This window comes from Trichosurus vulpecula, chromosome 5 (assembly GCF_011100635.1).
Source record: "Trichosurus vulpecula isolate mTriVul1 chromosome 5, mTriVul1.pri, whole genome shotgun sequence".
In the NCBI taxonomy this organism is placed as follows: domain Eukaryota; kingdom Metazoa; phylum Chordata; class Mammalia; order Diprotodontia; family Phalangeridae; genus Trichosurus; species Trichosurus vulpecula.
The window spans coordinates 112032065-112059925 of NC_050577.1; the positions used below are offsets into that span (position 1 = coordinate 112032065).

Consider the following 27861-nt stretch of genomic DNA (forward strand, 5'->3'; position numbering starts at 1 on the left):
CCTGGAATCAAAAACATGAGTTAAATCCAACTTGAGTCCCTTATCAATTGTGTGACCTTGGTCACTTACTCTTCGTGACTCAGTTTCTTCAACTATAAAATGGGGATAATAACAGCAACTCTCTCCCATGGCTGTTACAAGGATCAAATGAGATAATATCTGTAAAGTGTTTTGTAAAGTATCAAATATAAATATTTTTGAGGTGTCAAATATAACATAAATATATTTATATAGGCATAAATTCATAAATGCTAGCTATATAGTAACACGAGTAAAAGAGGGGAAAATGAAGGACAAATTATGCTGTTTATAAATACAAGTTGGGAATTCGGAGAATTCAGAGATAAAAGGTGTCCTATCCTCTGTAACAGTACAGAAAAATAAACATTTTAAATACAAATAATTGTTTAATAAAGTAATTTTAAATCCAATAAAAAAATTTTAACCCCAATCGTTTAGATAGAAAAGACAGTCATACAATCACAGCCCAAGAGGACTGAAGAAGGGCAGAAGGCACTGACCAGAAGTTCCAGTTTTAGGCCCTCCCAGATCTAGGCTACTTCTAAGTAGGGATGTGCTGGAGCCAGTTCATATGGCTCTCCAGAGAGCTGATTATTAAATTTTCAGTGTGAGCGTTTATATGGCAAAAATTGGCAAATTCTACGAATCAGGGCTTGATTTATTTTGTTGACAATCCAGACGGAAGTGAAGTGAATAAGCACTTAGCTCTTTATAAATTCCATCTCATTTAATCCTCACAATAACTTTGCAAGGGAGATGCTGTTACTATCCCAATTTTACAGTTGAGTAAACTGAGGCAAATAGGGGTTACATGACTTGCCCCAGGTCACCCAACTAGTATCTGAGGCTAGATTTGAACACAGATCTTCCCAACTCCAGCCCCAGTGCTATAGAGCACACTGTACTCCCTACTCAAGAAAGTGATGGAGTAAATGTAAAAAATGCTTATCAAACCAAAGTGTGCTCTGTGTACATTTTTTTTCAGCACACCACTGCATTACGTAACTTGTTCAATATTTGTTATCTTCGTTTATCATAAGATCATAGATTTAGCCCCTAGAAGTCCTAGAGGCCAACTCATCTCTCCTATTTTACATATAAGGAAGCCAAGGCCAAGAGTTGGCTTAACAAGGCTCACATAGCTAATAAGTGTCTGAGGCGGAATTTGAACTCAGGTCTTTCTGCTCCAAGTCTAGTACCCTAACCACAATACCATGATGCCTCTCATCAGAGCTTCTCTTTCATGGAAAGACTGAAGACAAAGTCAGGAACTTCCCTCCCTTCCATACTTCAAGAAATAGTTCTCAGGCTTGGCCCCAGGCAAAGAAATTCCTAGTTCTGTCCCTAGGGAAAGGCATCTAATTGACATCCTGCCTCAGGCGATGAAATGCTTTTGCTGTCCTGAGGACAATTTGCTGAAGATCTATCCCCAAAGCTATGACACTTCCATCCTAGACTAGACATCCTTGTTCATCTTCTCTCCAATTCCTGCTACTGTGTCCCAGGAACCATGGAGAACTGAGCCAACCTTTCACCAGGCTCCCTAACGAAGTTCCCTGTCTCTGTTTGCTAAAGAAAAGTTCCAGTGGGTCCATCCAACACATGGAACTTAAGTACAGAAATTATATTTATCCACCCTTCTGCCAAGGAAATCACATGCCCCATGAGTCACTCCAGATGTGCTCAAAAACAGAGTCTGTCTGTGAAAGCGGAGTCCCCCAATTCCAGGGAGAGCCGGATTAAGAGGTGCTGACTTCTGTCCCACCCAGGAGGGCAGGCAGGCCCTTCCTTCCAAGGAAAGGGGAAGGCGTTTCTCCATTTCTGAGAGGGGAAGGGCAATAAGAAAGATACACACTTCTTAGTCGAATTATATGCTGCAACACCCACAGATATTGGGGTTCTGTGTGGTTTTGAAGGTGTTTTTCTCTTCTTGAAGTAAAAGATGTGCTGGAAAACCTTAATGCTTCTCCTGCTGTATTACAATGCTCAAGCTACCCTGGCCCGCAGATGGAGCAGAGGTGAGTTGTCTTTTGTTTTTTATATTTTTTTTTCTCTCCAAAATTTAAAAAAAAAAAAGTGGTTATTGGAGGGGAGAAGAGAACCCTAGAACATTCTCATTTCCTATTCTATTTTCATTTCATTTCACTAGGCTACCATTCTCCAATGCCTGGCTTTTTTGTCCCATGGCAACAGGTGGAGAAAGAAGTGATATTTAAAAAAGGGAGGGGAGGGGATGGAATCAGGCAGTAGAGAGAGAGCCTGGCACAGGAGCCAGAGAATAGACCTTTCTGGTGCCCAAGGGCAGAATCTTTCCCTCCTTTCCTCTCCCCCAGAAAGTATTAACAGCTCTCTCACTGACACACTGACTGCTCTAGCTGGAAGGACCCTTCCTATCGCCAGCTGTGAGCAGGTGTTAGTGCTCTGCATCTCAAGGGACCAGCCAGTCCAGAGAGGGAGATGGAGCGCAATGATGCCTTCATCCTAGAGGGCAGCAGGCAGCCTTGCCCAACTTACTAGCACAGAGGCGAGATTGCCTGCTGGCGGGAACTTTGTTCATCTCTCCAGCTAGCCAGAGCTGTCACTGTGGCAAGAAATACGTTTCTAACACAGGCAGCCAACAGGCACACTATTTCTCTTTGGGTTTTTTGTTTGTTTTATTTTTTAATTAATTTTAATTAATTTATTTTTTTAATTAAGTATTTTTTTTCTCCCTTCCATCACCTCCTCCCCCAGCAGAAAAAAAAATGGGTTAGCTAGGTAGCCCAAAAGATGGAATGCTGGACTTGGAGTCAGAAAGACCTTAGTTCAAATACTGCCTCAGAAGCTTACTAACTGTGTGACTCTGGGCAAGTCAGTCTGACACTGTCTCAGTTTCTTCTTATGTCAAATGGGGATAACAATCACATCTATCTCGTAGTGTTATAATTATCAAATGAAGTAACATGTGCAATTTCTCTTTGTGAAAGGGAGCTTTCTCTGCATTGGGAGGGGATCATGAAGACCTCCCAATTAGGAGAAGAGAGACTCTTTTCCCCTGTTGTTAACATCCCTTCTCACAGGATCTGACTTGCCAGAAGCTGGGCTAGCAGCTAGGGTAGAGGAAACAGTTCCACTTTGCATTCCTTGTGACCCACAGCCTTCTCGGAGCTGAGGCTGGCAAGGCCCCAGAGCTCATGTTCAATTTATCACTTTGAGGAAATGAGGGCCCAAAAAAGCCAACCCCGCAGGCTCCACTTCTAATTAGAACCTCTCCTTAGTCAGGAATTGATCATGGTTGCCTAGAAGTGAGCTCCTTTTGTAATAGGCTGGGTGGTGTTTGTGAAAAAGGTGCTTAATGCAGCCCCAGATGGTAAGGAAATCAACAGTGATTTGGAGGCCCTCCTAAGCCTGGGAGGGAGGGGAGCAGGAGACAGAGGTGAATTTGAAGGGGGATGTGGAAGGGGCATGAGAATAAGCAGACAACATGGCAACACTTTTCCCCCACATAGGTATTTGTTCCCTAAGCAAAACAAAAGAACCACCCACCCACCTCCCTTTTTTTCTTTCTTAATCCTCTCATTTCTAAACCTGAGATCTCCAAGACTAAAAATTCCTCCCTGAGAGACTCTGAATAATGAAGCACTGTTACCATACTGTGTGGAATTCAACTTCTTTCTTTCTGTTGACTACACTGTTCATTTACGCTGACCACCACCACCCATACACCCCACCCACCCCCACACACACACCCCTGTACACATCCACACACCTATACACACCCATCATCACCCGCATACACATATCACCCCATCCACACACCCACATCCACACACCACACCCACATACACCCACCTACCAACACACACACACACACACAATCGCCACCACACACCACACACACTACCACACACCCACACACAACACACTCATACAGCACTAGACACATCCATACACACACCTATACACATTCACACATCTATACATACCCATCATCACCCACACACACCCATCACACACGACACCCACATCCATTCACCACTCCCACATACACCCACCCACCAACACACACACACATACACACACACACACACACAACCACCACAAACACATGCTACCACACACACACACAAACACACACCATACACACACACACACACACACACACACACACACTCTCTCTCTCTTCATACTCTACCCGTTCCCAGCTCTACGTGAGCGTTAGCTTTAGGGGCTAAAAGCTGTACCTACTTGTTCGGGTCGAACAGAAGATGGGGTGGAAGCATGGAAAGAACACTGGCTCTGGAGTCAGACTGCCGTAATACAAATTCCAACTCTCCTGTTTACCTCTGTGACCTGGGACAAGTCGCTTTTCTACCTCTCTGGACTTCAGTCTCTCCATCCATAAAAATGAGGAACTGGATGACCTCTACTGTCTTAGCTCTGTGAGCAGAAGCTCCTTAAGGACAGGACAAAGTGCCTTGAATATAGAATATATGCTTAATAAACACTTTTAAAATGGATTTGAATTGATCACATGGACTTTCAGAGAGTGAAATTCTGAAGAGAAGCGAACAATAGGCTGAGATTTCTTCCTTTCAGGGATACAAACTTTCTCTTTTACCAAATTTCACAAGGGAATTTCCACTAATTTACTCAGACAAGAAAGGAAGCCCTGCATGGGCCAGCCACAAGCCCCTCATTCTCTGGACAGATTGCTTATAAATACACTAGTCATAGCACAGGGCTTAGCACATGTTTAAGAAAGACTTTTTTCATTCATTCATTCAAATTGGTTAGGAAGGAAGGGATGTGTATGACGGATTCTCCAAATCACACTTTCCCCTCTTCAAAACCAGCTAAATAATCAGAAGCTGGAGGCTGAAATCCCCCATCCCACACACACCCCTACTCATACTTCTCAGCCTTCCTGTGTGGCTGACTCCACAAAGAAAGGGACTGTGGCTCACAGAAATACTCAGTGCCTTTCTGAATAAAGACAGTGGCCAGCTTTACTCACACTAATTTCTACCATATCATTTAGCATTTAATTATATTCTAGACCAAGTTATATTTGTTCTTCATCCTCCACAACTCAGGAATGGAGGCATAGTGTCTTCTCATTCATTCATTCAACTAATAATCTTTGAGTCCCAATTATGAGCAAGATGCTGTTAGGTTCCTGGGAAGTCACGTAAATGTAGTAAACTTACTGAAATGGGAGGCAGCATCACATAATGAATGAAGTGTTTGACTGGGGGTGGGGAGCAGGGGAGTTCAAAGCCAGCCTCAGACATTTACTAGCTGGGTGATTCTGAGCAACTCACTTAACCTCTTTTGGCTTTAGCTTCTTCATCTGTAAAGTGAGGATAATTATAGCACCTGCCCCCCCAGGGTTGTTCTGAGAGTAAAATGAAATCGTGTGTGTAAAGTATTTTGTAAGCCTTAAAGCACTACACAAATGCAAGATGCTATTATTATTATTCCTGGAGTCAGGGAAATCTGAGTTCAAATCTGACCTCAGATCCTGACTAACCATGTGACCCCGAGCAAATCAAGTCACTTTACCCCATCGGCCTCAGTTTCATCATCTGTAAAATGAGCTGGAGAAGGGAATAGTGAACCACTCCAGTATCTTTGCCAAGAAAACCCCAAATGGGGTCATGAAGAATCAGACACAACTGAAATGACTGAACAACAACGTTATTATTATTAGAAATACTTTGTAAAAAAAATATATCGTAGAACAAACATATTTTTTGCCTGATCCAAACTAACTGCTATAATTTTTCCCTCAACAAGAAAATGTCTTTTACTTCTTTCTCCTCCATCAATCTTCCTCAGCTCCTGGCTCTTTCCTTCTAAGTAAATAAAGGTAGGAGCTCCATCCTGGCTTCTCAGCAGACTGAGAACGGAGAACCCTCACATATCTCCACTGGAATATGTCCCCTCTACCCCCCTTTTCTAAAAGTAAGAGCAAGCATACCTCCCTCATCATCTTCTAACAAAGATGGGTGAGAACAAATGATGATGGTTGACCTTGGGTACACAGTGTGTTTATAGTGGAAAGTATGAAGGACTTAACATCAGAAGGCCTGGGTTCAAATTCCACCTCAACCTGTTAAGACGTATGTTGCCTCAGGCAAGTCACTTGACTGCTCAGGGCTTCAGTTTTCATATATATATATATATGTGTGTGTGTCTGTGTATATATACACATACATATATACATATGTATGTATATGTATATATGTGTGTATATATATACACATATATACATATATATTATATATATTATATTTTTGAAAGGACTATGGATGAGATGATCTCTGAGGTCCCTTACAACTCTAAATCTGTAATAAGCCCAATTTCTTCCCCTTTCAGGATAGAGATAAAGACTAGAGTAGTGATTTCACTGGTATAGGGTGAGGAACTTCCACCGGTGAGGAACTTTTCTTTCAATGCAAATCAGCACCATATGATCTTAAAAGTTGAAGCCTTAGAGCACTGAAAGGTCAGGTGACTCTGCCAGGGTCACACAGCCAATATGTGTGAAAGGCAGCACTTGAACCTCAGTCTACCCAGGTGCCCAGGAGGTTTCTCCATCCACTAAGCCACACTGTATCTCCATATCAAATTTCTGATAAGCCCATGTATGCTACCTGATGAAGGTAATTAATGAAGGAAATAGAGTGGAGGAAGGAAGAAATTTCCAGGTGCTTATCAAAGACTGTACTTCAGTCTAGGACTGGAGACCATGCACACTCCAAATAATATTTTCTGCATTTTCTTTCATGTAACCCCCATGCTTCCCATTATGACAGAAGGTACAGATAGCTTAGGGGAGAAAGGGGTTGAAAAGATAAAGAGGAAAGTGGGAGTGAATGAAAAGGAAGAGTCAGAAAGAAGGAAAGGGGATAGGAAGGGATCAGGAACCAAGGCGACATAAAATATGTAAATGAAATAGTACTGGGCAAATCATGAATATGCAAACTAGAATTCTCCAGCGCTGAATTTCTGGTCTAATTATTTTGGGATTAAAAAGATGAAACTATACACCCCATGGAACATGGCTAAAAGTATCCCTTAATAATGTTTATATAGAAAAGGCCCTCTCTGCTGGTCATCTCCATGGGTATACGGGGTGTATGCTATGTGACTAGAAAGTGTTGGGTGTGTGTTGTGACCCTGTAAACATTTCCATGGTAATGAGGGTGGGGCGCTGTGACACAGTCAATCTAGGTGGAGTCATGCTAATGTGGTGGACTCATGACAAATGGAAATTCTGATTTTGGAAAAGGGTAGAAAGGAGCCAACTTCAAAACAGAAATGAACCTGTGTTGGGCTGAGAAAAGTCTAAAAATAGCTCACATTTCTATAGTACATTAAAAGTTTACAAAGTATTTTCCTCACAATACCACAGTGATGTAGATAGTGAAAAAATGATTACCCCCCTTTTACAGATGAGAAACTGAGGCTCAGAGAACTTTAAGATATTTTACAGTCATTCAATATTCTTTAATCTAGGAGTAACAATTTTTAATTCAAGTCTTTAAAATCAGCCAAGTTCCATACTTGAGAGAAGTTGTATCTGGGAGACAATTGAAATTACATTCAGAAAACAGTAGGATTTAGCTTTTAAATAAAATATACATGGGGGAAGGTGAGACACACATAAGTCAGTGTCACGTTTATTTTATTATAAAATACCAAAATGATTACCTTCCAGTTCCTTTTCTTGATAAAAAGATATTAGCTAAAATGACTTCCTTAAGATCATATGGGTAGTGGAGGGACAGTGCTGAGATTTGAACCCAATTCTTTTGACTCTAAATTGTGTCCTTTCCACCAAACCACTACCTCTGCACGAAAAAAAGACTAAGTCATTCTCCTGAAGCAAAGTGTTGGCTGACTGCATATTAGATCTAGCCAGACCTAGATGTTAGGCAGATGGGTGTCTAGCAGACACATAGCAGCTTCTTCGGCCACATCAAGGGTATCTTAGCATCAAATTTCCAAAGTCCATCATTTCACAATTGTAACAAAGACCTATCTGAAAACCAAACCTCAAACAATAAAGCTCTAAGGAGAAAAAGAGAAGTCTATAAATTCAAGCCAGAAGACTTGGGGGTAACTGAAGTACTTTTAAGATCTTAATGGAAGTTTTAATGGCTTGATGGCAGCAATATAGAGAGTTCAAAAGGGGCCACGTCCATATGAGTCTATATGCCAGCTCAACAAAGAATGAGCATGACAGTAGGAAAGAAGAAGCAGATAGAAAACTCCCTTTAGGTCCAGGTGCAACTGGAGACTGGCCCTTTTTCCTGCCTGGGTTCCCATTCCTTCATACTGTCTTCTGTTCTTCACATCACCTCTCCCTTCCCTCCCCCACCCCCAACCCCACTGACTGATATTCTCTGAATTACAGCATTCCAATGCTATCCACCCCTCCACCCAAGAGGTTACAGGAGCATGCTCCCACACCTGGCTGTGGTTGCATGGTCAAGATGAATTGTTAATCTGTGAAAGGAGTTGCCCACAATGATAAAATCACAGATCCCATCCGAAAGAACTCAGTGCTAGAACTGCAAGATGAAGGGCTAAAAGGGGTGGGGAATGTCATGAAAACAACTTAACTGCATGGACTTCAGAGTAAAATGGGGTTCTATAAAATCAAGAAGCTAGATCATATGGCACCCAAGGCACCCTCCAGTATGATGAAACTTTGAACCCAGAAACATCCCAGTTTTGGAGCAAATCTTAAAGTAGATGCCAGTTGTCCAATCAAGTTGTCATACCAATTTGGACTGACCCGAAGTTTTAGGGTTTGCAAGAGAGTGCCTATAGCACCACTATGCACAATCACACACACACACACACACACATGCACAGCATCTGAACACATCCTGAAAAAAATAATCAATTATTAAGGCTACTATACTATAGACAGAGGGCTTGACCTGGAGAGAGGAAGACCTGCCTAATAATAGTTCACATTCATATATTGTTCTGCCTACATTATCTCTAGGTTTCCAATATGTATGGTAAAGGAATTTTCCACACCAGGAGTTACCTAAGCTAATGAGAACACATAACCTCTCTGAGCCTCAGTTTCCTCATCTGTAAAAGGAAGGGGTTGAGTAAGAAGACCCTTCCAGAACTAGACACTATGAAGACGTTCCTTTCTCGCTCCCAGCCTGCCTACAGAACACTTTCTAGGATTCAGCCCCATAGTGGAGTTTTTGGTCCAGGGTCAATATCTGTCAGCTGGATTGAGAAAGAATGACTCACCTGTGGCCAGGGAAGCTAACCAGAGGGAGCTAGGCCACCTGCTTTGTTCCACCCTGGCTCCCTTCCCAGTACAGAGTCACCTCTGCTCAATCTGTCAGGACAAGAGAGGGTTCGTCTCCAGTGTCATTACAGCCTTAGTAGGTTGTCAGCTTTCAAAATGTCACAGGAAGAAATTATTAAACAATTACTAATATCAAAGACAAGAAAGTTTTATTTGATTCAATGAGATGATAGAGCTACTGTCATCTGTGGGGAGCAATTTCATTCTTACAAGTCTATTTTCTAACTATGTTTGGCTCACACAATCTTCTCTCATGGACATCCTGGGACTTGCAGTCAGGCCATTCTTTATCCCCCTCATTTATTCCTCCATTCATTCTGCTCTGGTACTCTTCAGCACCTCCATTCAGTTAACCACATGTGCAGCTTGGAGGGCTCAGGCTCGAGCCAAGGGAAGCTGGCTAGCTTCCATTCCTTTCACAAGTGGCCACATGTGTGCTCCCAGAGGACCCCACTGTATTGGGCTCTGCTTCCAGCTTCCTCAGAACAGGGCTCTGTTTCCAAAGGCCTGGCCCAGAAGCAAAAAAGTAAATTACATCAGCAGGACCTGAAATAGGCTCTTTTATAAATGACAGCGTTTCCCTTCCACACCCACTCTCATTTCCATAAAAAGTTGCCTAGTCTGATTTATGAAAAACATATTGAATGCAGTGCCGTAAATGGCGCTCTATATTATGTTGTTGGATTGATTGCTACAGGGCTTGTCTAGTACCACTGTTACTTGCTGCTAAACAGAGAAGGCAGTTTTCCCATGCTCTTAACTGGACAAATTGTTCTGTCACGTTCAGATATATTTAACTGTTCAGGAGTTGAAGGTGGGAGAATATGGAGGAAAGTTGCCCCCTTTGGAAAATCTATAGCAATCAGGCATAGATGGTGGACAAAAGCCAGGTTATAAAACAGAGAAAGTTCATCAAAGGAAATTATTCAAAACGTTTCCATTTGGGGAGTGTTTAGACTCTGAGATGAGGTGCATAGAGTTCAGAACAGTACATAAGCATAGTCTTTCCCGGAAGAAATTAAAAGCAATGTCTTCCAGGCAGAAGGGGATGGTTGATGTTTCCCAGAGTTAAGTACGGTGTTAAGGACATGGTTAAAATGCATACATTCAAATGAATGGAAGAGAATGAAAACAGAAAAAGGCTAAGGTTAGTCCTGTGGGTAAGAATGGTTTGGATAAGCACGATTTAGTAACAGTGAAGTTTAGTGATAAGAATATTTGACTCATCCCTAGGGGTTATATTACCTGTGCTCAAGTATTATCAAGAGAGAAATTAAACATTAATAAAAAATGTGTTATGAATTTGATAAAAATATTTTTGTAGAAAATAGTTAATGGATAATGTGGCATATAATTTTGTCCTATGCTGCTCCTTTCCCTACCCCTAACACACACACACACACACACACCCTTTTCCATTTCTAGAACACTAATCAATTCAATGCTGCCTTTGTAACTGGGAAGGGTGTGTCAATGCACTCTCTCCTATGGTTCCACCTACTCACTACCCTAGTGACTTTCCAAACCAGAACACCCCTCAGCCACCACTCCCCTATATAACTTCTGTCTCTACTTATTAAAATACAAGCCCCTTGAGGATTTTGTATTTGCATCCCCAGTGTTTAGCTCAGCACTTGCATAAAGTAGAAGTTTAATAAATGCTCTTCCATCAGATTCATTCATTTATTCATTCTTAATTGACCTGAGCCTAAGGATAGTCCAGTTACAAGGACTATGCATTCACAAAACAGAGGCCCTAAGAGAACAATAGAGAGATTCTAATGCCGCCTTGTGAACTGGAACTCTTCCTGTTGTCTTGTTTCCAACTCTGTATTTAGCCACTAATTAACCAATTAGTGTTTATTAAATCCTTACTATGTGCCAGGCACTGTGCTAAGTGCTGGGGATACAAATATGAAAAAAGAAAGACAGTGCCTGTCCTCAAGAAGCTTAAAAATCAAATAGAGGAGGAAAACACAGAAAAGGAAGCTGGAAATCTGGGAAGGGGAGGAAGAAGGTAACCTACTCAGGGGCATGATGAAGAAGTCAGAGAAGTCCCAAAATAGTGCAGCCAGTTAAGAAATCAGGAGAGCTCACTCCTTAAAGTGGAGGGTTTGAAGCTCATGTTCCCACCAGCTAATCAGAGAGGCAGGGGGTGGTAATGGCATGGAGTACCAAGGCTGATGGGATCTTGTAATCCTAGGAAGACTTCTCAAACTTTCCTTTTGTTGCTGTTGATCAGTTGTGTCTGACTCTCTGTGACCCCATTTGAGTTTTTCTTGGCAGAGATACTGGAGTAGTTTGCCACTTCCTTCTCCAGCTCATTTTACAGATGAGGAAACACAGGCAAATAGGGTTAAGTGACTTGCCCCGGGTCACACAGCTAGTAAGTGTCTGAGGCCAGATTTGAACTCAAGAAGATGAGTCTTCCTGACTCTAGAACCCTATCCACTGCACCACCCCAGGGGTCAATTGTCAGGTGATTTCTAAAGTCAGAGATGTGGTTTTCTCTCTTCTCTGATCTCTCAGTTGTTTGGGAAGAAAACTTGGGAATAAATGGATGTCCTTTAGCGAGCAAACCATTCCTAGAAATATAGAATTTAATGTTCTTCTCTGGGGGTGTTGTGGAGAATACTTAGTGCTTCTCAAAACAAAATAAAACCCAGAAGGTACTCCACACATATTAGGGACAATAGAGAGAAAACTTCAAAGCAAGAGGGTGTCTGATTGATTTAAGAACTCAATAACATTAATTGAGCACCTAAAAAATTTGCCAATTTTGCACCAGGGCAAGTAGCACAATCTGGGTTAGGGAAAGTGACAAGATACACTGGAGAAGCCCCCGACGTAGTGGGGTGGAGAAGCAGGCCAGAGTTGAGGAAAAGCCACCTCTAGTTAGGTCTGCAGGGTTGGGAGTCAGAGGGAAATGTTCATCATCTCAGAGCTTCCCATTGGACCTAATTACTCTTACTAATTAGGTCCTAAGATCTATCGGTTCTTCAAAGATTCTAAGCCGATGACAACTGCACAAGCTATCAACACTCTCAAAATCTGGCACCCACAGACAAAGCCTCGGTTCTGTTGTCTTAGTTCTGGCTTCAGTACTTGATATTAAAGACATATAGGAGAAGGAAACCTCAAATTTATCTTAAAATGGGGGCAGCTAGGTGGTGAAGTCAGTAGAGCACTGGCCCTGGAGTCAGGAGGACCTGAGTTCAAATCCGGCCTCAGACACTTGACACATGTACTAGCTGTGTGACCTTGGGCAAGTCACTTAACCCCAATTGCCCTGCCCCCCCAAAAAAAGGCAAAAAAAAATTATCTTAAAACAACACAATGTAAAAGGTAGTGAAAGTATTCTTATCCTCAGAGAATTTAAGTGACCTACCCAGAATCTCAGAGGCAGCTAGATGGCTCAGTAGATAGCGTATCAGTCCCGGAGTCAGGAAGATCTGAGTTCAAATCCACCCTCAAACACTTGCTATCTATTTGATCCTGGGCAAGTCACTTAACCTCTGTTTGCCTTGATTCACTGGAAAAAGAAATGGCAGACCACTTAGTATTTTTGCCAAGACCCCCCCCATGGACATCATTGGCATGCTGTGGCCCATGAGGTCATGAAGAGTACACTGCTGGAGTCGGAGTCAGAGAACCTTGCTTAAATCTCAGGTTCCCTGGAATGTCTCCTCCTTTCCTCTGTCACGATGCTGATGCAGATCCTCCTCAGCCTACACATGGACAATTGCAACAGCCTATTGGTCTACCTGCCACAAGTTTCTCTTCATGCCAATCCATCTTCCACTCAATTGTCCAAGTGATCTTCCTAAAGTGTAGATCTGACCATGTCACCCATTCTGTAAACTCCCGTGGCTCCCTATCACCTTCAGGATAAAACTATAAAAACTTGTATTTGGCTTTAAAAAGTTTTCATTGCCTGATGCTTGCCCACCTTCCCAGTCTTCTTACAGCCTATATCTCTTAGGGTTGTGAAGGTTAAAGGAGATGATAAAGCTCTTAGCACAGCACCTGGCACACAGTAGGCATTTAATAAATGCTTGTTTCCTTACATGTTACTCCTCTCCACTTACTCTGTGTTCTGATTACACTGGGCCCCTAGCTGTTCCTCAAACAAGACACTCAAGTCCTGCTCTGTGCATTTTCATTGGCTCTCCTCCATGCCTGGAATGCTCTCCCTCTACATTTCCCCCTTCTGAATTTCCTGGTTTCTTCCAAGTCTCACCCTCTATGAGAAGCCTTTCCTAATCTCCCTTAATGCTACTGCCTTCCCCCTAAGATATCCTCCCTAAGCTGTCCTGTCAAGTTCTTGTTTGTACACTGTGACCCCCATTAGATGGTGAGCTCCTTGAAGGCAAGAATTGTTTTTATGCTTAGCACAATACCTGGCACATAGTAGGCACTTCATAAATCCTTGTTGACTTGACCTACTAGGCATGTTAATTCCTAAGCCTCAGTTGCCTCATGTGTAAAATGAGAGAGTTGGACTAGATGGCCTCTGGGACCCCTTTCAGTTCTAGACCTATTATCTATCCTATGACCCCAATACTAACGCTCTTTCTACATCACCTAGCTCCAGCCCACGAACAACTTATAATTTTGTTGGGCAACAAGACGTAGGATTGTGAAATGATTAGAAAATATAATATCATTAATCAACAAGCATTTATTAAGCACCTACTGTATGCCAGACACTGGAGATAAAAAGACCAAAAAAAAAAAAAACTGAAACAGTCCCTGCCCTAGAAAAACTTACATTCTATGTAACACAATAGGTATTAAAGGACAAGGGAGACAGTAGCACAGGATGGAGCCATCAAGGAAGGCTTAAGGGAAGAAGTGAGATGGTTTATGTTTTGAGGAAGAGTGAGATAAGGAAAAGAAACAGTATTCACTTAAAGACTTAGAGCATTTAAACCCCCACGTGCTAAAACATTGAGAGGCTGGCCCCTGAGTAAGTCAAAATGTCAGAAGGGTGGACTGAATTTCACTTTTTAGCTGGCTGTCTTGGCATTAGATAGACAGCCTCTTTCACAATAGAATCCTCCATCCAGAACCTCTGACATTTCCAAGAGAGATAGATTGACCCTCCTCCCTTCCTCACGTATTGGGTGTTAAAAGCGTGCAAATGTTGAGCAGCTGGGGAGTTCCACGTGAGGGCTGACCACACATTGCTGCTGGAAAGAAACAGCTTTCTCTATTGTATTTAGGATCATGGAATAATAGAGATGGAAGGTATCTTAGAGGTCTTCTAGTATATCTTACAGATGAGGAAATCGAGTCCCAAAGAAGCTAGACGACAGCTAACGTTTATGTTGCGCTTACTATTTGCCAGGCGCTATGCTAAGCGCTTTATGAGGATTACCTCATTCAACTCTTATAACAACACTAGGGACTATCATTATCCCCACTTTACAAATAAGGAAACTGAGGCAAACAGAGGTTAAGTGACTTGCCCAGGGTCACATAGCTAATAATTCAAACTCAGGTTTTCCTGACTCCAGGCCTGGCACTCTACTTCACCACCTACCTGCCTCTGCCTTATGTAAGACCACAAAAGTAGTGACAGAACTTGGATTTGAAATCTATGTCCTCTGATTCTGGGGCCACTAGGTGGCACCACAGAGCATAGAGCACCAGGCCTGGAGTCAGGAAGACTCACCTTCAAATCTGGCCTCCGACACTAACTGTGTGACTCTGGACAAGTCACTTAACCTCTGCCTGCTTCAGTTTCTCATCTGTACGATGCGAATAGTAACAGCCCCTACCTCCCAGGGTTATTCTGAGGATAAAATATGGTGATGTTTATAAAGCTCTTTGCAAGCCTTAAAGCCCAATATAAAGATTAGATATTATTACTATTGGGATGGGGGATGGGGGGTGGGTGGAGTGCAGCTAGTTGGCTCAACAGATAAAGCACTGGGCCTGGAGTCAGAAAGACCTGAGTTCAAGTGTGGCCTCAGACCCTTACTAGCTCTGTGACCCTGGGCAAGTCACTTAACCCTATTTGCTTCAGTTTCCTCATCTGTAAAATGAGCTGGAGAAGGAAATGGCATATATCTTTGCCAAGGAAACCCCAAATGGGGTCATGAAGAGTAGGACACAACTGAACAACATTATTACCATTTGCTTCAAATTGTTTTTTTCAGTAAAAGGTAATACTATAGAATGGAAAAAAACACTGAATATGAAATCAGGGGAGGAGACCTGCTTAGAATACTATCTCTGATACTCATGGCCTGTGTGATCGTCATCAAGTCATTTAAACCTCAGTTTCTCTATCTGCAAAATGGGAAAGATAATAGCTGTGAGACCTGTACTTACCACATCCACTTCCACTTCCCTAGACCCAAGCTTAAAGCAATCTATAACTCTTAGAACACTTATTGTCTGAAAATCCATTGAGCAGTTAATCCTATGATATCTTGCAACATCTGTTATTGCTTTCCCAAAATTTTATTTAAATATTATATTATAACTTAATTTACTAGCTTGTAAAAAAAAATTCGAAATCAGATTGTATAGGGTTCCAGATCTGCTGATCTCACCCGACACTGCTTCATAGACATCTTTCTAAATTGCTCTATATGCCTCACATTCATCATGTTTATGGCACTAGAATAAGCCATTTCTTTACTGGGCCATAATTATTTATCCAGCAATTCTCCTACCATTTAACCAAGAGGTCCTAAACAACAGTGTTCATAATGGAAAGAACTGGGGTCCCATCCCGGCTCTTCCCCGTATGTTCTCCGGGCCTTAGTTTCCTCAGCTGTAAAATGAAGGACTTGGACTGCCTCATCCAGAAGTATCTTTCTAATGTTAACATTCTATGAGTGTGATTCACTCACCCTCACTGAGGTCAGTCGCCTCATCTCCACAGTCAGGATGATGGTAAGACCTGAACTCCCCACCTCCCAGAGTCGTTGCAATGTTCAAATGTGGAGCCTTGTGGAAGGGCTTCATCAACAGTAAAGCACTACACAGATGTTAAAACTACTACATTTTAGTATTAGTAAGAATTGGAAGCAGAGTCAGCTTTTCTATCCTTGGGCTCAAAGATCACTGCAAATGGCGACTGTAGCCATGAAATTAAAAGACGCTTGCTCCTTGGAAGGATATCCATGGCAGAGACATCGCCTTGCCGACAAAGGTCCCTACGGTCAAAGCTATGGTTTTTCCAGTGGTGATGTATGGCTACGAGAATTGGACTGTAAGGAAGGCCGAGGGCCACAGGATCAACGATTTCAAATTGTGGTGCTGGAGAAGACTTCAGAGAGTCCCTCGGACAGCAAGGAGACCAAATCAGTCTCTTAATTTAATTAATTTCTTTAATTAATTCAGGCTATTCACTGGAAGGCGAAGCCTAAATACTTTGGCCACACAACGAGAAGACAGGACTCATTAGAAAGACCCTGATGCTGGGAAAGGTCGAAGGCAAAAGGAAAAGGGACGGCAGAGGACGAGATGGATAGATAGTGTCGCGGAAATAACAAATGTGAACTTGGACAGACTGAGCGATGGTAGAGGACAGAAGGGCCTGGGGTGCTATGGTCCATGCAGTCAAGAAGCATCAGATACAACTGAACTTGAACAACAACTAAAAGAATTGCTAAAAATATTATTATTATTATTTATTTAAAAGAAACATTAAATATGGCACCTGCCCCAGAGGAACTTAAAATCTTCTTGAGGAAGACTAGAGCAAAACCTCTTCTTTGTCTGCCTCGAGGGTATGAGTGGAGGTAAGAGGAGGGTCATACAAACATATTCAAAATGCTTATTGACAGTAGGTGCAGATGGAGACAATTCTCTCTCGTGTAAGAAGAGCTTCAGTGACCTTATATGAACCTAGCCTGTGGAACAAGTGACCTGGAATGCCACCACAACTATCCCTATCACAGTTGGTGAGCATTTAGAAAGAGAAGCCGTAATTGCCTTAAAAATCCTACACGTGGCTTTGTCAACCAACGAAGAAAGAAAAGACATCTGTTTCAGGGGAGAAATGAAACTCTCACCCTAGTATAAGGTTCCACGGTTAAGGGTGTGGGTTGGACCTCTCAGGAAGTCGAAGACAACTGAGCTGGGATTTCCTGGCAGCAGCACATGTACTGGAAGCGATCTTGAGATCACAAATAGACAGCAAGGGCCAGGTTTGGACACTAGCACTCTGTCTTGCTTTTAGGGAGGGCCATGCAGCAAATGAGCAGTACTCTGGGGATCAACGAAATGGCCTCAATTCCCTGTGCCCAGCAAAAGAAATCAAGTGAAAGGTTTCTTGGACTTCCTTCAAACTGGTATCTTCTCAATCAGCTATAGGGTGCTTATATATATATATGATTCAGAACTTAACTGGAAAAAAAAAAAGAAAGGATGGAGGAAAAAAAAAATCAAGTAGACAGCCCAGCCCTTCTTCTTCTCACAAGTGACAAGGGGCAGGAAAGAACGGGGAAGGCAAAGCTTGAGAAGTAACCAATTGTGAGGCATTGCATATTCTGTGGGCACTGAATGTCATGTCATATGTAACAATAAGAAGCATATAATATATGGCAGTAGGAGACAATTTTTATTAACAATTGTGTTGTGAGGGATAACACAGGCTATGTTCAGGGCAAGAAGCATGAGAGTGTTTCTTCCCAATCCTAAGTACACATCCCTACGGGAAGAGCTTCTAGGATATTTGAGGCCACTACTGGGGAGACCTGAGAGCGAGGCCATTTGGTTACTTCTTATTTTAACTAATTCTTCTTGCTAACTAGGTGCTAAGCTATGCTGTGTCTTCTACAGAAGGACAAGTGCTACGGAAGCCCTCTAAATTTGACACCCTAGGAAAAAGTTCCAACTGCCTTACCCTAGTTACAGCTCTGATGGCAAGAACATACTGGGGAAAACTCAACTCAACAAAACATTTATTGACCACCTAGGAGGTCACAAAGAGTCGGACACAACCGAAATGACTAAACAACAGCAGCAAATTATATTCCAGGGAGGAAGAGACAGGAAAACTCAGATCCATAGCATTATAGGTTTAGAGCTAGAAGGTATTATAAAGGCCATTTAGTCTAACGCCTTCATTTTACACAGAAGGAAATTGAGGCCCAGAGAGGCAAAGTGAGCTCCCCAACATCACACAGATAATGGGTGTCAGAGACAGGATTCAAACCTAGGTCCCAAGATTCTATATCTAGAGGTCTTTCCGCAGTACCACACTGCCTTTTTAAATTGTAATACAAAACAAACAGAAAATGATCGTTGTATTAGAGAAGTATAATTAAAGGGTCCAAGAGATCCAAGGCACCCTGACTTGGGACTTCTGGGAAGGATTCACAGAGAAGGTGGCATTTCAACTGGCAGAGATGTGAGGGAAGGCCTAAGGAATTGCAAGAGCAAAATCCAAAGAAAGACTCACACAGGGGCATAGGGGTGATAATATTGACCCAGTGCTTACTTAGAGTGATAGGAGATTCAAGCTGGAGACCATCTAGTCCTCTAGGGGTTACTGGGAAAATAAATCAAACGAATAATTTAAACGCAAGCACCTTGAAAACACAAGAGTGTTACCCAAGCCCGGCTCTCAAAGGCCTGCATTATCACCACCCTTCGGCATCAGGTGGCACAATGGACAGAGCGCCAGGCTTGGGGTCAGGAAGACCTGAGGTCAGAGCCAGCCTCAGACATTTTCTACTTGTGCAACCCTGGGCAGATTATTTAATCTTTCTCCGCCTCATTTTCCATCTGTAAGATGGAGATGATGAGACCATTTCCCTCCCAGGGATGTTGTAAAGATCAAATGGAATGATAATTGTAAAGCGCTTAACGAGGTTCGTTGCACATGGAAAGTGCTGGCTAAATGCTAGTTATTAGGGTTATCCTCACAAACATTAAGGAAACATCCAAAACCAAAAACTGTTAAGTAGAATCTAAGGTGACTATGGGAAGTGCTCTTTGCCAAACCTTACCTCATGCACTTGTTTCCTTTCCTGTCTCTTATTTCTCTCTTTACTTCCTCCCTACCTTTCTGACTTTCTTTCTTTTCCCCTTCTTCCCTGCCCATATAATAATTCTGTTAATATCATAGTATGTAAGTGTTTTTAGAAAGCCCTTATTTCCTCTTCAGAACAGCACTAAGAGGTAAGATTGTCCCCATTTTATAAATGAAAATACTGAGGTTCACAGACTAAGTGATTTTCTCATGGTCCCATAGCAAGGAAGTGCTGAAGGCAGGATTCAAACCCGGGTCTTTCTTAGATGTGATTGTCCCTCAGGATCCTTTATCTTTTGTCCTGATGGGCACAACTTGCCCTCCGGGGTGGCCCGCAGTACCAGAGAAGTGGCTGAGCCCATTGACAGCAAAGAAAATCACCAGAAGTTGTTTACTTGCCCTCTGGCTAAGGCAAGGGGAGCTAGGCAAGCTCATCTCTCCTGGCACAGTGAGCAGATGTTTGCAATATTGGACTTGTCCTTCCTTCCCTCGAGTCCTTCATAAGGGCCTTCATTCTTGTCCCCACTGGAAGTGCCAAGTAAGAAGCCAAAAGCTGCTGGGTAGCCTCTCTAACACCAGCCCTAGGCACCCAGTCTAGCCCCGTGTTCATCAGCAAGGGAGGAAAAAAGCAGGACCCGGTGAGGGACAAAGCGTGTCTGTATGGAACACTCAAGAAGGCTGAAAGCAGCTCAAGTATGATAGAAATTGTGAAAGTTTGGGGATTCAAATCCTGCCTCTGTTATTTATCAGCTGTATGACCCCGAGCAAATTCTTTTATCCCATCTGGGCCATAGTTCCCTCATCTGTAAAATGAAGGGCTTGGACTAAATGATACCAAAGGCCATCATGTGACTCTAAGGAAAACTGATGAATGAAAAAGCATTTATTGCATGTTTACTTTGTGCCAACCACTGATACAAACGGAAAAATCAAGACAGAACTTTCTTTCAAGAAGAGCACATGCTAATTAGGGGGAGACAACAGAGAATAGAAGGTACAGACGGCCAGCTGCTGGAAAGATCCAGAAGACCTATGAGCACGGCAAAGGGGTGACTAACAAGGCCCAGAGGGCCTTAGGTTACATCGGTAGTTAATATGAGAGGGATTACAGGGCTGAGACTGGGCAGATGATAAGGCCTGCAGTATTTTGGGAAGTAGAGCTTACGGAAAGACCTAGTGTTCCTTCACGTCATCAGGAGGAATGTGGGCAGGCAAGCCACCTGACCAAAGGAAGAAGGGAAGGGGGAGGGCAAACTTGGTGATAGGGATTCTTCCCAATGACAGGCTGTCCTGGATGAACAGCCCAGAGCCAGGGAAGGGCCAAGGGGCCCTCGGCCAAATACAGTCCCTCATCCCTAAGAGGGAGAAGAGGTACAAGGTGCATCTAGACTCCATTCCCTCCTTATTCCTTGCCTTCGTGTACAGAGCAGAGCCATCTTGTTGAGATCCTCCCTCCATCTGGGCTGTTTGCCCCACACTAAAATCACAGAAAGCAGCAAGTGTACAGACATTTGGAGCAAAGCTGACAACCGGAAAGGCAACTAGGCTGGTTTTTTTTCCTGAAATATAAGAGAGAAAAGCCCAAAGCAGCCAAAGAAAATGACAGAGCAGTGAATTACTAGTCAGTTAGTCACCAGCCTGGGCTGAGCACACACTCTGGGCTAAGGAGTAGAGTGTACAGAACACACGGCCAGGCACAAAACCTCCTAAAACTTTGCTTGATACCTTGGGAGACACCTAAAGATCCCTTGGTGGAAAAGAGACCCAGGGATCATTCCAGCCCTAAGTGGAGCTATAAGTTCCCTGAAGCTCTTAGTCATTTTTGTTAGTCTGTGTATAATTCTCCTCTATAGGGAGGGAGCCCCTTTGTCCCAAGCTTTAGAGCGAAGATGATGTGAAGAAGCCAAAGGCTGGCAGATTTAAAGGAGTTGATCAGTCCACAAGTATGTGTCAGGCAATGTGCCAAGTGATGAGGGTACAAAGAAGGGCAAAAACACTTCCTGCCCTCAAGGAGTTCACTTTCTAGCACGAGAGACCACATGCAAACAACCATGTAGGGACAGAGTCAATGAAAGGTAATCCCAGAGAGAAGGAACTAGCAGTGGGGAGGACGGGGAAAACAGAAGGTAGGATTTAAGCTGAGTCCTACAGAGAGTCAGGAAGGCCAAGAGGCAGAGATGAGGGGACAGGATGTTCAGGCATAAGGAACAGGCAGTCCAAGGCATGGAGTCCAAGGATGGAGTGTCCTGGGGGAGGAATGGCAGACAAGGAGGCAGAGATGGCTGAACTGGAAGATACATAGAAATAAGCAAAGTGCTAAGATGACTGGAAAAGATAAAAGGGACCAGGTTATGAAAGACTTTAAAAGCCAGACTGAAGATTTTTCTTTATTTTATCCTAGAAGTAATGGGTGGAACTGGAAGAAAGAGAGAGAGAGAGAGAGACAGACAGACAGACAGAGAATATGTATGTGTGTGTGTGTGTGTGTGTGTGTGTGTGTGTGTGTGTGTGTAAGGGGAGCCTGGGCATTCTTCCTCTTCAATTAGATAGAACTGAGAGGCCTAGGTGCAACAGAAATCCCCTCTCCCTCACTTGCAGAAAAGTCAATTGATTCTGGCATTGTCTCCACTTTACAAAGCCTCTAAGCACTCTTTTCCATTATATACACATGCTGCAACTGAATCAGAAACAGCCCTGGGATACCGGGGGTCTAACAGTTTCCTTTCATGGCAGCAGGAAATTAAAAAGCACCAACTCCTGAAGCCCCCAGACTCAAGGAATCTTAGGGCTGGAAGGAGCCTCAGAAGTCATGGGGTCCAATCTGCTGCCCCACCTAGGGACTGCCTCTACAACAGCCCTGGCTGATGGGCCAGTCACATGCAGTGTGCTTCCTGTCAGCCCATCTCCCTGGGTTGTCAACCAGGAGATAATATGACTCAATTCGATCAATTCCAATTAATCTCTAATTCTGAAAGGAGTTATTCTATTTTTTTCCCCTGTACCCAGGATCTCTTCTCCCAGAAATGACAACATGCGTGCAAAAGCATTGGTGGGTAGGAACACACACACAAACACACACACAAAAACACACACACACATACACACATGCACATGCGCACACACACATGCACGCACATATACTCCTAGTAATCTGTGGTTACTTTGCTAAACCATTCCCAACTCTGTCTCACCCACACCAAACCACCTTCTCCAGCCCATTTTCTAAGTTTACCTATCTTCTGCCTTCTCACCCACCCACCAAGCCAGGTACCTTCTCATAGTATATTGGCTCTGTTCAACTTAGCGAGAGACAGAGACAGAGGGACAGAAAGAAAGAGAGACAGAGACAGAGGGAAAGAGACAGACAGACACAGAAACAGAGAGACACAGGGAAAGAGACACACGGAAAGGCAGACAGACAGGGACACAGAGAAAGAAACAGACAGAAACACAGAGAAAGAGATGTACAGACAGAGACAGAGACCTGAATCAGATTAAATATTCAACAAAGCAAATAAAAATATAATAAAATACAGATAATATTATGTTTTAAAATTAAGTCAATATGCAACTCAGAGGGATCCTTCTATATGGGTTAGTTTCCCTTTTTCTATTTGAATTTCACATCATAGGTGTAAAGGAAAGTGTGTTATACCAGAAGTCTGGTACTAGAATTCTGATCCCAGATCTACAAGCTTCAGTAGTGAGTGCAGGTAAATATTTAACAACTTTGGCTTTCTGTGAAGAAAAAAAAAAGTACAGACACTTTTAAGTTTAATCTGCATATTAACATTTTCTCCAGCACTTTCTAAAGTCTAGAAACTTAACACAACAACAAATCCAGTCCTGCTTTGTAGCATTTACTGATTCCTGAGCTGTAAATGCTCACAATGAAAATTTAACAATTAACTCGTTCTCTCTCTCTCTCTCTCTCTCTCTCTCTCTCTCTATCTATCTATCTATCTCTTGCACATCCCTGCTTGCTCTGCAACTTTGGGACAAGTAAGTCACAGTTTGATCGCTTCAGTTTCTTCCTGGATTATAATTAAGACATCAGCCTCTGCTCTCCCAGCCCCTTCCCAGCTCTAGAATTCTGTGATTCTACGTTACTCTGAAAAAAAGCTTTGGTTTCCTGACCCCATTATTGCATACGACATCAAACTTTGCTTAGTTTATCATTAAGGAATGGCTCTCTGGGAAGGACAGGAGGCAAATACAGTGGGAAATACAAATAACATAAACACAAAAGATATCCATAACGCTTTATTTTTTAAAAACGCTCTACCCAGAAATCAAGGTCTCCCAATCCCCTGTGATTCTATTATTCCCCTGCAAAAAAGATGCTGCTGGGGCAGCTAAGTGGCGCAGAGATTAGAGCACCGGCCCTGCAGTCAGGAGGACCTGAGTTTAAATCTGACCTCAGACACTTGACACATTTACTAGCTGTGTGACCTTGGGCAAGTCACTTAACCCCAATTGCCCTGCCCTCCCCCCAAAAAAGATGCTGCTTCCCGGAAATGTTTCTGAAAGCCAAGTTCATAGTGATGGTAATAACAGCCTGTATTTATGTAACAAAGCTCTTTACAAACATCTCATTTAATCTTCACTACAGCCCTTCAAACTAGCTGCTGTTATTATCTTCATTTTACAGATAAGGAAACTGAGGCAAGCAGAGGGTAAGTGACTTGCTCAGGGTCACACAGCTAGTAAGTGACTAGGGTCACATTTGAACTCAGGTCTTCCAGATTTCTGGTCCAGCACTCAATCTATTGAGCTAACTAGTCATAGTATATAAGATTTTATGAAAAAGATGTGATAGAGAAGATTAGAGTGACTTTGTCTTCTTTCCCCTATAAATCAGCTGACTGGCTGAATTCCACAGGCAGGGGACAGGAGAGAAGCCCATGCTCAGTGGTCCCATGTTGTTAGGATGAGAGGGAAGAAAGAAGAGAATGACTATAAGAAGACCGAAAAGGTGGCCACTCACATATGGATGCCAGGAGGGACAGGAGATACCTCCTGATCTATAAGACCCTCCTGTTGACCTTGCTCAAGTATATCTCAGAGAAATTTGGAAAAAAAAAAGGATCTTCCAGGCACTGTGCTAGGCTCTAGGGATGTAGAGACAAAGGAGAACAGTCAAATGAGGTAACAAATGTAAAAACCTTAAAATTCTGTACAAATGTCAGCTCTGACTGTTACTTAAGGTTGCAGATCCACTCTGATTACTCTGTGAAAAGGCCAATGTGGAAATTCCTACCTGTCAGTTACACCATGAAAATCCTAAATAAAGAAAGGGTCTTTGCTCTCCAGTGAGCCCCGGGCCAAGCGCTGCTCTGGAAGGCAGTGTCCTGGAATACCATCGCCTGAAGTTATGAATCCTGCTAATGTTCTGAGCGACCAGGCTGCCCGTTGGCATCAGCTTCTGGACAGCCCTGGACATCCAATCCCCTTTCATTGGAAGCCAGCCCTTGGCTGAAAACCTAGAGCTCCTGACTTCCCACCTGGAAGATCATCAAGAATGGACAGTAAATCAACGGAAAATGAAAAACTGGCTCCTTCCTAGGACAGCTGGGTAGAGAGTCAGTCCAGATAAAATGCTGAGCTAGAAAATGAGGCCCCAGGAAAAACTAAGTGGAAGCATGGACAGACAGCTTTGGTCCCCAGGCATCCAAGGCATGAGAGGTGTCGCCCCGAAGGAACGTTGGGCCTGGGTGTTGTGGAACTGTATCCCACAGTCTGGACTCTCTTTGCTCCTAGTATCTTATAAGAGCTCCTCAAGGGATGAAGTCTATAGTAATAATGATAACAATAGCATTTCTATAGCACCTAACTATGTGCCGGGCACTATGCTATGCACTTTACAAATATTATCTTGTTGTATCCTCACAACAATCCTGGGAGGTAGGTGCTGTTTGAGGGGGAGGAGAGAACATGCTAGATGATAGACAGATAGACAGATAGACAGATAGATAGATAAACACTCAGCTATATAGTTTTATATATAGTTAGTTATATAGTTATATCTAATATATAACTATATATGGTTATATATGATAATATAATAGGTATATAATATAGTAATAACAAATATAGTTACATATAATATATTCTATATAATAATTATATAACAATATAGTTTTATGTATTGTTAACTATATATAAAACTATAACTATATAATATATATTATATATAATATAATTATATATTATATAATTATATATAATATATATTATATATAATATATATTATATATAATATATTATAATAATATATAGTAATATAATAAAAATATATGTGATATAATCATATCTAACATAATAATATATGGTTATATATAATATAATAATATATACTTTTATATAATATATAGTTGCATATAATGTATAATTATATAATCATATAATTACATCTAGTTATATAACATATAATAACTGTATATAATAACTAGGTGCTTACTACCAAAAGAGTCTATCATTCCTCCTTCACATATCCAATCTCCAACATTAGTCAGTATATTGACTAATGTCCAAATTACCTGGTTAACGTCCATCACCATGAGATCCCTGTCTCTGACACCCTTTGTATATTTTTTTTTCACTTTTAGCTGTGCTCTTCCCTTCGGCTCATCGGTCAAAGAGATCATCTTCAGGCCCAGCCAATCCAGTGCTGCAGAACTCCCTAGAGGAAGTTGAGCTGCTCTACGAGGTAGGCTATGGACCCCAGCTCCTAGAGGGCATTGCCCTTTTGTCAAGAAGTCAACCACAATGATCTAAGCTCTGGAAACTCTCCCTAATGTGCAAAAGGAAAGAGAACCAAAAGAAGAATTTAAACAATGACCACAAACAATAATAAAATGTATCAACATTCAGATCGATGACATGGTCAGTCTTGACTCCCAGAGACTGAAGACAAACAAGTCTCCCTCCTCTCAGTAGAAGGCAGCAGATAACTGGCGGCATCAGATCAGATGTCATCGGTGTGTCCATTTGTTTTGCTTAACTGTATTTCTTTGTCATGAGGGAAAGTCCTGTACGGGGAAGAGCAGTTATTGAGAAATGATGCTGTCTTAAAAAGATAAGAAAAGCCCTCAATAATTTTTTTAATAAAAATTCTGCCTAGTACCTTAACATTAAACTTGGAACCAAAAACAAACAAACAAACAAACAAAAAATCAAGGTTCTGATCCTTATGGACAGTTGTATGGGACCTTGGACAAATCACTTCATCACTGCAAGATTTCTGTGCCAAATGAAGAGCTCCAGCAGAACTGTAGCAGAGGTCTGGAATACAGAAAGTTGTTGTTTTGTTTTGGGTGGGGGCAAGGGGGGTGGGGTATGAGGCAATTGGGGTTAAGTGACTTGCCCAGGGTCACACAGCTAGTAAGTATCTGAGACTAAATTTGAACTCAGGTCCTCCTGAGACTTCAGGGCCAGTGTTCTATCCAATGTGCCACTTAGCTGCCCCCAAGAAAATAAAGTTTAAGGATTACCTTCCCCCCTCCTCCCCAGAGCCTAGCATGGAGCTCTTCAGTAAGTGTTCAGTACATGTTTGGTTGTTAATTGACTAAAGCTGTCAGTGATTTATTTTTAGGATCAAATGAAATAATGTATATAAAGCATCTTGCAAACCTTAAGTTACTATTACTGTTATTAGATAGGGTTTCTGCATACTCAACAGCAATGCAGTATAAAGACCAATGAAATGGGAGCCAAGAGATCAGCATTCTAATTCTGATTGGGCTACAAACTACCTACATGACCTTGAACAAATCATTTTTTTTGGAGGAGGGAAAGCAGGGCAATCAGGGTTAAGTGACTTGTCCAAGGTCACACAGTTAGTGTGTCGAGTGTCCAAGGCCGAATTTGAACTCAGGTCCTCCTGACTCCAGGGCCGGTGCTCTACTCACTTCACCACCTAGCTGATCCAGAGCAAATCATTTCTCACCTCTCTGTACCTCAGTTGCTCATCTGTAAAATGCTGGGGTTGGATTAGAGTCCAAAGTCCCCTTTCCAGCTCAAAAATTCTGATTTTATAAAAGATAAAGAGAAGAAGGATGATAAGAATGAGAATGATGAAAGCTTAATAATGAATTCAGCTATGTCTTTATCAATAACAGGCTAAAACATTTTTCCATATTTTATTTCTCCTGCCAGTTTCTTCTAGCTGAACTTGAGATCAGCCAAGACCTGAAGATCTCCATCAAAGATGAGGAACTCTCCTCTTTGCGAAAGGCCTCTGACTTCAACACCATCTGCAATGAAGTCATCCCCAAGAGCATCACAGACATTCGACGGCTGAGTGCCCATCTCTCTGAGCGGATTGGAGTCCTCAAGAGAGAAGACTTTGAACGGACAGCCCTAACTCTAGCCTACACGGCCTACAGAACAGCCCTATCCCAAGGGTTCCAGAAAGACATTTGGGCCCAGTCTCTCCTTAGCCTCTTCCAAGCTCTGAGACATGACTTGATGAAGTCTTCTGGGTCCAAGCATTCTCAATGAAAGACACCTGGAA

The 27861-nt window shown here is 42.4% G+C and overlaps 1 protein-coding gene across 1 annotated transcript; it reads left to right on the plus strand.

The window, feature by feature from the left end:
* The first annotated feature begins 1963 nt into the window (after positions 1–1963).
* FAM180A (family with sequence similarity 180 member A) lies at positions 1964–27848 on the plus strand. The gene is made up of 3 exons (XM_036758504.1): positions 1964–2039; positions 25955–26055; positions 27504–27848. Exons 1-3 carry the CDS (start codon positions 1964–1966, stop codon positions 27846–27848), a joined length of 522 nt encoding a protein of 173 aa, XP_036614399.1.
* The last annotated feature ends 13 nt before the right edge of the window (positions 27849–27861 follow it).

What these genes read in the sequence shown, in the direction of transcription:
- FAM180A (XM_036758504.1), top strand. Translation starts at nt 1,964, where the DNA reads ATGTGCTGGAAAACCTTAATGCTTCTCCTGCTGTATTACAATGCTCAA. An exon ending in GGCCCGCAGATGGAGCAGAG is followed by an intron (nt 2,040 to 25,954) that starts GTGAGTTGTCTT and finishes TTTCACTTTTAG; the next exon opens with CTGTGCTCTTCCCTTCGGCT. An exon ending in AAGTTGAGCTGCTCTACGAG is followed by an intron (nt 26,056 to 27,503) that starts GTAGGCTATGGA and finishes TTCTCCTGCCAG; the next exon opens with TTTCTTCTAGCTGAACTTGA.